The 10,103-nt window shown below is 39.5% G+C and overlaps 1 protein-coding gene across 1 annotated transcript in view; it reads left to right on the top strand.

Annotated features, from left to right (window-relative positions):
* ATP13A3 (ATPase 13A3) overlaps positions 1–10,103 on the top strand; it is a 97,688-nt gene that overhangs the window by 67,279 nt on the left and 20,306 nt on the right. Inside the window, exons 18-21 of the mRNA XM_018567166.1 lie at positions 2,306–2,459; positions 2,581–2,701; positions 5,403–5,527; positions 6,995–7,167. Coding sequence (XP_018422668.1) covers positions 2,306–2,459; positions 2,581–2,701; positions 5,403–5,527; positions 6,995–7,167 — 573 coding nt within the window. The remainder of the gene's footprint in view (positions 1–2,305; positions 2,460–2,580; positions 2,702–5,402; positions 5,528–6,994; positions 7,168–10,103) is intronic.

Raw genomic sequence — 10,103 nt, 5'->3', positions numbered from 1 at the left:
AAAAAAAAAAAAAAAAAAAGGCTTCTGTAAATTCCAGAACATTTTCTAATTTTAGAACAAAATCTAGCATGGTTTTCTGCTATTGTAGCAAAGCTGATAGTCATATGTTGTATGTGAAGCCTTGTAGTTCTGTGTGCGTGTGTCTGACAAGCAACAGCTGCTGTGTCAGTAAGGCAGTCCAGAATGTTTGGGTTCAGCTGAATCCACTGTGGACAACAGCTGCTGTCTTAACCTGCTCACTGATCTTTATGCACCTCTTTCAAAGTATATCTTTTTATATTTAGATCTGTTCAGTCACTGCCAGCATTGTAATGGACATTGTCCAGGTTAGACTCGTGACCCATTTTATGCCATCTTCCACATATGGTTCCCTAAGACTTATGAGCTGTACTGAGCAGCATTGTGGCTGCTTATAGCAAACCACAGACCTTGAGTGGGATGCTGGTGATCTAATGGTAAAAACATTCATCTTTGGAAGAGAACAGATAATTGAGAAAGTTAAAATATTCCTTTAGTAGCCACATGGTATCGTTCTACAACCACACAATTTATATCTTATTGGAGTGAGCTAATAAACCTTTCATTGTAGGATCTGTTACGAGTAATTGAAAACGTTTTTTGGGAGACTTCCTGATTGTTGCTTAGCGGTACAGAATTGAATAGAGATATTTTTAACATTATATGGCCACATTTTTTTTCTCCTGGCGTTACCTACCCAAGTGATGTCACCTTGTGATGATGTTGTGTAAATCTCTTAGGAATTGTATTCCATTCTTAAAGAGAATCAATTAAGATTGGGCTATTTCTAGATTCTGAAAATGTAGTATTACTTTGTTTTATTTGAGCATGCTTACTTATGAAAGATTTGTAGTTTACTCCGAATTTGACTGTTTATTTTCACAGTCATAGGTCAGAAGTCAGCGGAAGTCCAAAAGATGCTACCCTGTCTGCTTTTGGAACTTTTACACTTTTGACCAGCTCCTGAGTTTTTATAAAAACAACATAAAATAACCTGGAGTTAAAGTTGATTCTAGACGGATATAAAACACAATTTAAAGTTAAACTAAACTCAGGAGTTAAACCTTAAAAATGCTATCAAGTACCTTTTCACTATTAACAAAAATGTATCTTATTTGTGTATCACTCGGCTGTAGATCCTCAAACCATCTCTGAATTGGTGCTGACATTTGTCCTTCCTTCTGGAGGGTGGCTACTTTTGTTCCTCTTGGTCTCTGTGTGTGTTGTAAAGTAGTCACCGCTCCAAACTCCCTCCTGTAATGGACTACAATGTCACGTTCAGTTTACTAATTTGTATTAAAGTTATAGCCCATCACGGGAGTGAGCTTGCAGTGGTGACTACTTTACAACACACACACAGGGACCATGGGGAACAAAAATATCCACCCTCTAGAGGGATGGGCACGGTCGGCACCAATTCAGAGATGATTTGAGGATCTACAGCTGAGTGATACACAAATAAGCAAAGGTACTTGATTGTATTTTTAGGATTTAACTCCTGAGTTTAGCGTCACTTTAATGCTGTTGTGTAATACTTTAAAATAATTAAATGTATTTTTACAATCATTTAAAATGGGTACATGAATATCTCCTGATATTAGCCTCCTGACATCCCCTACAGCTGCAATAAAAAGTGTAGGTGGAGAGACAGCACTTTGAGCCAGTCCATTTCTGCTGCATGCACATGTACTGATGGAGAACATTCTAGTCCAACATCAGTACCAGACCTCCCGAATTCCCACAGAAATACCCCAGAATCTTGTGTAAGACTCTCCTAATTGAGTAGAGGTTTTCCTAGCTACAGGGGGGGAACTGCGGTAGTCGCAATGCTTTTTTAATGCCCATGGTTTTGGCGATGATGAAATTCTCATATAGGTATATTGGTCATGTGTCCACAAACTTTTGCTTTTCAGAAACAGATGTATTTATTTTGAGGTTGTGTGACACCTTAAGTGCACAAAGTTGTCAACTTAATGCATCTATTTATGTGGCAGCTCATTACACAAAAGCTAGTTGGGGTTTTCACAGCAAAGGGGATGAATATTTATGCTTTTCAGGTTTTTTTTTTTAGTTTGGAAGCCATTTGTAAAACTTTGTAGTTGGTTTTTCAAGTTAACATTATGGACTATGTATAATATCCCAATGAAATGTATTTCACTTCCTGATTGTAACACTACAAAATGTGGGTGGAAATTTCCTATGCAGTACCATAGTTTTTGTCCACTTTGTCTAGTGATTGTAGTGTATAGTATGATGTTATTGGTATTTTTTTCCCCTTTATATGCAGACATCATATGAGATTGGAATAGTACGACAGTTTCCCTTCTCTTCAGCTTTGCAGCGTATGGCTGTAGTTGCCAAAGTGCTGGGAGAAAAAAAGATGGATGCTTATGTGAAAGGAGCTCCAGAAGTGGTAGCCAGCCTTTGTAAGCCGGAGACAGGTGAACTACATTTTATTTTATTTGCTGAAATATATCTACAAACTTTACTTATTAAAAGTGTGTCCCTTGTTCATTTATACTAGTGAAAAAGAAAAGCTTGTTTATATATTTATTTTTGCAGTTCCATCAGACTTTGCAACTGTTTTAGAGGACTACACAAGGGAGGGATACCGTGTTATTGCACTTGCACACAGGAAGCTGGAGTCAAAAATTTCGTGGCACAAAGTCCAAAATATTAGTAGGTATGCAAATAATTTCTGTCTATTGATCTTACTTCAGTGTGTCATATCAGTGTTGTCACAAATGGAATGAATCATTTGTAACATTAACCCCAGGCAAATATAAAAATAGTATACGAGAGCAAAGGGCAGCAGTCTGAGGTAATCAAGGCTATCTTGAATTGCACAGTGCTGTCAGACTTAAGGTGCCCATACACCTTACGATTATCGCACGATAATCGTATGCGATCGACTTTTCGTACCACAATGGTAAGGTGTATGGGGAGTGTGCAACCGCCAGTACTGTACAATCGTATGACTTGTCTTTCCTGCTTGTTAGAAAACTTCAGTCGATCGTACGATTTTCGCGAGGTTGGTGGTGTTTCCGTACGTCAAAAGTCATGCGATTAACACTGCTCATGCACAAACGAAAATAGGTGCGCTCGATTACCGCAATTCGTCCAGGTGTTTTTCTTTAACTACCGCTGATTGAACCTTGCAATAATCGGGGCAGGATGGGGCCGCCGTACGACAATCGTACGACGGTTCGATCATCGGACGAAAAGTTTTGTACGATAATCGTAAGGTGTATGGGCACATTAAAGCATCCTGCTAAACTGACTGAAATTCAAGCTTTGGGAGGGCCTGTCTGCACAACTGGGCTCTACAAAAGTAAAATGAAAAATCAAATGAGCCAGGTGGAAAATTAGAGACCAAACAGTGACTGCATTCCATCAGATGCAGTGACTGCTTAGGTAGTCAGACAGCTGTGGGTGTTTGCGACTGTCTGAATACAATAAACGGCAGGGCAGATTCCTCCATCTATGCCTTTTAGTGCGACTGGGGGAATCGATTATTTTCTCTCGTTCAGCCCGCACGGCTGCATGTGATAAAATTTACACCTGTATGGCTAGCCTTACAGGATGGGAGAGCACAGGGATAAGCTCATACTCCTTTATTGTCCGGTTAGTATGTGGGGAGGTAAGCAAGCTAATTTACTTATGTGCAATTGCAAAAGATGAAGTTGTCCTCCTGGATATACCGTGCGGCAGAGATGCCTTAATCACAGATTGACTGAACAGAATTATAGATCTTTTGGCAAGTAAAAAGCTCACATATGTGTATATGACTTTGTATTAAGCTGTATAGCAACAATTCAGCTTCAGCTAATTACGTTCAGCAACCTTTTGTGTTCTTAAACCCTTAATGATTAAGATAAAAAGAAACCTAAGCTAGTTCAGATGCTGATTAAAAGACTTACAATGGATGCTGATTCTTGATGTTTAAAAGTTTTCGTTTCATGCAGAATCATGTGGTCCTCTGAGCACTGGTTCTGACTTCCTATTTTAGAGTCACTGCTTTGTCAAGCAGAGTTCTATGCAGTCATCCTTGTGTGTGTTAGTACACACAAACACACAGACACAGCAAATCAAGCTACTCCCCTACTCCCTGGCCCCCTCTCCTCCCTCCTCCAAGCTAGTCGATGAACAGTTGCTGGAGTCTGCTCTGTTCCTGGTCTTGTACTGGACAGGAGGTTCAGGGAAGCTGAGCTGAGGGACTTGGTAGCAGTTCAGAAACATGATGGCTGTAAGTGTTTGGGCAAAAATGTAAAGAAATACATTGCTAGGCAGATGTTTGATCTGGATTCATTATTGAAAAAAAAAATTTGAGAGTTTAATACTACTTTTAATGTGTGAACCCAGTTTTGCAAGTTAAGCATGTGTTAGTAAAACTACATATTCATCTATCTAGATGAATTATACCTTGTTTTATTCAGGACAAATTGGGCCCTCATGTGGTGATGAATGTTAAGGCTGAACTCCGGGCAAAGCAACTTTTGTTCAAATATATTCCTCAAAAGCCACAAAGGATATAAATGACTATGTATGCACCAAATGCCTTTGCATACTCAAATGTTATATTGTGAAATTAGTGGTGACATCTACACAGTGGTGTACATAGTTTGTGCAGAGAGCAGAGCTGTGGGAGGGACCCACCAGGCCTCACCCGCTACAGACTGCCTGCAGGAAACTACAGGAGGGGCGGATACAAGACCAGTCACCCTGCACAAGGAGAGAAAGCAGCAGTGACTGGTCTTTATTACAGGAAACGCCTCCACAAAGGCAAGGTTTTACACTGAGTTACTGCACAGATCTGGAAGCAATACAGCATATCAAGATTCAACTAAGAATACATATGCCTCTTGTATTTAGACAATATGTGCTTATCCCGGAGTTCATCTTTAATGGAACTGGCCCAAAATAGTCAAATTAATATAACTTGTTAACATTTGCTGTATATTTCTTGCTGTTAGCATGACACTCAACCAAAGATCAACCCAAATTAATTACTCCTACTATGCTAACTGTGACCCTGGTAGGGAGATCACTCCTTACTGCTGTCATGGTGGCAAACTTGTCACCTGCATAGGACGTGAGTGCTATCTAACAGAGACGCAGTGGCAATAAAAACTAATAACATGAAGTAAAGCTAGCACCTCCTCCAGCTTTTTATTGACATATGTGACCCCACTCGAGTTTCCCCTCACTTTCTGCCACACGGAAAATGTTGTTACAAGGACATAATTAAAAGGAAATCTTGCCAATAGCAGACAGAAAAAAAATATGATTCTTGCCATTCTAAGATCTATCATACTTAGTATTGTATTTTTTAAGGAAATGTGCTTTTTAACAGTTTGATGCAACCTTTTCAATAATTGTTGCAGAGATGCCATTGAAAACAACATGACATTCTTGGGGTTGATTATTATGCAAAATAAACTAAAACCAGAGACTCCAGGTGTACTTGAAGACCTTCGCAAAGCCAACATTCGTATGGTCATGGTCACAGGTGAGAAAATGAAGTTGACCGCACAGGTTTTAATAGTTTGTCTAATGTGTGTTTATTTTAATAAAAAATATTGTGTGTATTCATTAGTCAGGTGTCCTGACTCCAATAAAATGTGCATGGTGCAGACAGCAGCTCACATGGAATAGTTCATATCCTGCACTCCTCATAATAGCATGGGGAATAGTCACCTTCTTACTGGAAACATTACATACTAATTTACAAAGATCTTGTGCACAATGAATACCTTTATTTGCCATAGTAGAAAGCAGGAATCACCAGCACTCAGCAAATATCTTTGATGTCCATTTAATCAGACCAATCGTCGCATCCAAAACGACGTGTCGGGACCGCACAGGGTCCCTTCATCAGGGCGACAATATAACAAAAACTTTTTGTTACATTGTCACCCTGATGAAGGGACCCTGTGCGGTCCCGACACGTCGTTTTGGATGTGACGATTGGTCCGAATAAATGGACATCAAAGATATTTGCTGAGTACTGGTGATTCCTGCTTTCTACTATGGCAACGCCATCCGTGATTGTCACTGCGAGCACCACTACAGTTACTTGGGCCGGGAGCGCTGTAAGGAGTGCGGAGGGACTTACTATCTTCTACTTTTATTTGCCATTGGTTACCTAAGTTGTCTTAAGTGTAACACTTGGTTTACACTGTAGCTCAGCAGAAATGATGTGGTAATTGCAAGCCATGTCCAAAATCAAACACATCACTTATCTTTATGGCGCTGTCCATTGCCATTTGTCTGTGTTACATGTTGCAGTGGAGAATGTTGTCACGCAGCATTTCCCATGCGTACTCAAAGAGCAGTGACATGCATTATTGGAAGGATACCTTTCACTGCTCTAGGGGAGGCTGCAATAGCTAAAAGTCTTGTTCGAAAGTTTATTTGCAGCTTGTGGTTTTTTGTTTTGTTTTTTTTATATATTTGATATCCTGGATATAGACAGGTTTTAGGAATAAGAGAGTTGACTACGTGGACAGTGTCATCTCTTCTGCAAAAATTGGGTAGATGAGGTACATGCTTGTTTCTTTTCACCCAAGGCCATATGCTTAATGCTGCAATGCTAAGTTTATCCTGGCATTGTACATGGAGAAGATTTAGCCTTGTGTGTTTTATTAGTGAGAGTTCGGGGGAAATAAAGTGCCTCACTAATAATTTTCTTACCCACCCGCAATAAATCAGTATTGTTGATCCATGAGTGACTTATAGCTTGGGAAGGGCTTCTGCTGAGGAAGATAGTCAACTGCAGAATATCAAGAAATAAAGCTTGGCTCTTACTGAGTTCTTACTGAGTTCTTACTGAGTTTATTGAGCTATTTACAGATTAGTATGCCTAACAATTAGAAAGTGGTCAGTTTGCCACTTAATATTTGAAAAGAACAGGGTATAAGGTGAAATTCCTTTTACTTTACTGTAACTGTATTACTTGTATTGACCTCTTTTACAGGAGACAACATGTTAACTGCAATTTCTGTTGCCCGGGACTGTGGAATGATTCTACCTCATGATAAAGTTATTGTAGCGGAAGCACTACCTCCAAAGGATGGCCAGGCTGCCACAATTAACTGGCACTATGCAGACACCATGCCAAGGAGCAATTTAAATGCCATTAACTCAGAGGTGAGTCCTGAGCTCCAGTTCATTGACAGAAACTTCTGTTCCCAAGCATGGAACAGAAATGACCATAAGCTAAAAACAATATTTACTGGTATCGTGAAATGCTCAGCAAATTATATTTTTTGAAAGACAGAGTGGGTCTGGAAGATGCAGCATTGCTGGGCAACACGCAGAGAGCTTCCAGGGGTCCTTCAGTCTCCCATACCAGCTACTTTACCCATCGCCCCCTGCCTGTTCTTTATAACCTGAGTGCTTCATGCACCATTGTTTTTGTGTACTTTCTATATATGCTTTGCCCACACTTTATCACTTCTTCACCCAGTCTTGTTCCCTATGCATCTGTATGAGCCTTTCTCTTTCTCGTTTACTAAGGGCTACAGGCTTTAGTATTCAGAGTAAATTGGGTTATATTGATGCCTACAGGAAGATTTGGACACTGGCAAACAGAAAAGCAGCAACCAGCCAGCTACAAACCCTCCTGTTTCAGCAAGCTTTAGTTTTTTACTAGTGTCCTAGGAGGATGGATGGATGGATTTTCTCTAGTGAGAAAATGTAACTATTTTACTAGCTGTTTTTTTTCCCCCTCTTTTTTTGAGATTCTTTCCCTCAGTCAAGATTTTAATTAACAAGCTGCTGGGCTGGCCTCTTTACATGGCAATCCAGATTGACGTATACTCAGCAATTGCTTTGGCAGCCCAAGACTCAAAGCATTGGGGCACGTTGAAATAAAGTGTGCAGGACCTGTCTAAAAAAAATTATCAAACTTCTGGGAGAATCATCAGGCAGAGCTAATAAATCTGCCATCCGCAAGGTTTCCCATCGTACACGGAAGGCTAAATTTAGAATTGAGGTGCCACATCATAAATTTCAAGTCCAAATATAAGTCTACTCCAAACACCACCCACTTCATCAGGGCCGAAATGTCACATGACAGATAAAAAAATACTAGTAAGTAAATAACATGGTCTATAATAAATCTTTATTTATGTAGGGTAGCATCTGTCTCTGATGTCCTATGTTAAATACTCTCCTCAGGAAGCTTTTTGGCTGCTTGTATATGATATTTTATGTCTAGGGATCACCGCTTCTTGACCCTTGTCAGCGTTTTCTATCATTTATATTTGTTTTTTTTCTTTGAGACTTATTTTCTTTTAATGTCTGGAACACGGTGATAAAATTCCTCTTATATTGAAGTAGTATAAGATGTAGAACACGGTTTTACATCTGTAGCTATACAACTGTCCAGTGTGCTTGTTTCAAGAGTTGATACAGATTCATCCAGAAGAATAGGAGTAGTATTTGCTTATTTTTTTTTATGCCATGTTATTTTATAGAAGTTTTTATTAGTATTTATTATTTTTTTTGCTTTTATATGACATTTTATGACATTTAGACCCTGATGAGGGGAACGGTATACATCCCCCAAAATTTGACTTTTTATTTATAATTTTTGTTTAGACTAAACCTAGTTTTAGACTTGAATATTCTAGTGCGTTGCTTCAATTCTAAATTTGTCCTTCCACATCACAACCCAAGGTCAAAGTATAAATGCTTTAGTGGACTGAAGCTTCCTACCCAAAATGCACATGCATCATAATCACCTTTTTGAATCGGGAATATTTCCCTTTCCACTCTCACTCGTGAGGTTGCGTTCCTTGTTGCCATCACCCCTGCAAGGTGTGTTTCTGAGCTGGCAGCATTGTCCTGTAAAGAACGCTTCTTGGTTGTACACAAGGATAAGGTAGTACTAAGGGCCTCCTTGTTTCCTATGGAAGTTTCAGTCTTTCACCTCAACTGTCCCTCTGTCAAGCTCCAGTACATCAGAAGGAAATTTCCCTTTGTTATTCCTGATAGTCCCCGTAAAGGAGAACCAGCTTCCGGCTCCATGTTACTTGGTGGCTCAGACAGGTCATCATACAAGCTTATGCTCAAGGTTTCACCCTTTCCTGAAAAAGCAAACTCTGCTAGGTCTCTTGAACTTTTTGGCATCAAACATCTGTTTTCCAGATTTGCAAGACTGCCACCTGGTCTTCTTTTCACATGTAGATGGTCAGGCCTCATCTGATGCCATCCTTGGATGTAAGGTCCTTCATGAAGTTGCATTTCAGTTGTAGACTGACCCCCAGTTCTGTTGTTTTGTTATGTGGGCCTGTTAGTGTTTTGTTACTGTTGCCCACCCCTTGAACTTCTTGAACGTCCCACTTGTCTCTGAATACTAATCATCTGTCTCTTAAAGTGTATTTCCACTTTTGCAGTCACATATAGTGGGGGTTTCTCATATATATGTGTTCCTATTCACACAGCATACATAAAAATATATTTTTCTGCCAGCTCAGTACAGGCAGGGTTAATCCAATACAAAACTCCCCCAGCCCCCTCAAACAATGAGAACTAAGCAGGATTTTTCAGTCCTGGAGTTGCCAGAAAAGACCAGCCCTAAAGGGTAAGCTGCAATTTTTAGCTGTTTTTTTTTTTCTTTAAAACTATGTTACATGAATGAGAACATGTAACAAATAGAGTAGGTGTTATCCAAACTTGGCTGCAAAAGTGGAAAGTGTATTTGAGAAACCTATAATATAAACCGTGTATTTGAGAAACCTATATTATGTTTGTGTGCCAATTCACACAGTATAATTAAAAATAAGTTTTCTTTTATATATTAGTCATTTAGTCTCCTCCATGCAGATCTTTACTCTCTAATACACGTATGAACATGTCACTGGCTCAGCACATGCTTTCCTGTAGTTTTCATCATTCAGACAATTTTAATGTTTAGACAAATGGTTAATGAAACATTACCACAGTGGTCACCAGATGATGTAGTAAATCTCTAAATGTAAATGATTTTAAAATATTATTAAAGGCAGTAAGGTAATAAGGTAAAAACCGCCCAGCACCGTTCCGTAATCCCCAACCCCCCCCCCCTCCTTACCTCTGGG

Source organism: Nanorana parkeri, unplaced genomic scaffold, assembly GCF_000935625.1.
Source record: "Nanorana parkeri isolate BGI_ZX_2015 unplaced genomic scaffold, ASM93562v1 scaffold29, whole genome shotgun sequence".
Lineage (NCBI taxonomy): Eukaryota > Metazoa > Chordata > Amphibia > Anura > Dicroglossidae > Nanorana > Nanorana parkeri.
Note: the sequence above shows the minus strand (reverse complement) of the source record. Positions and strands in the feature narration are given on the sequence as shown.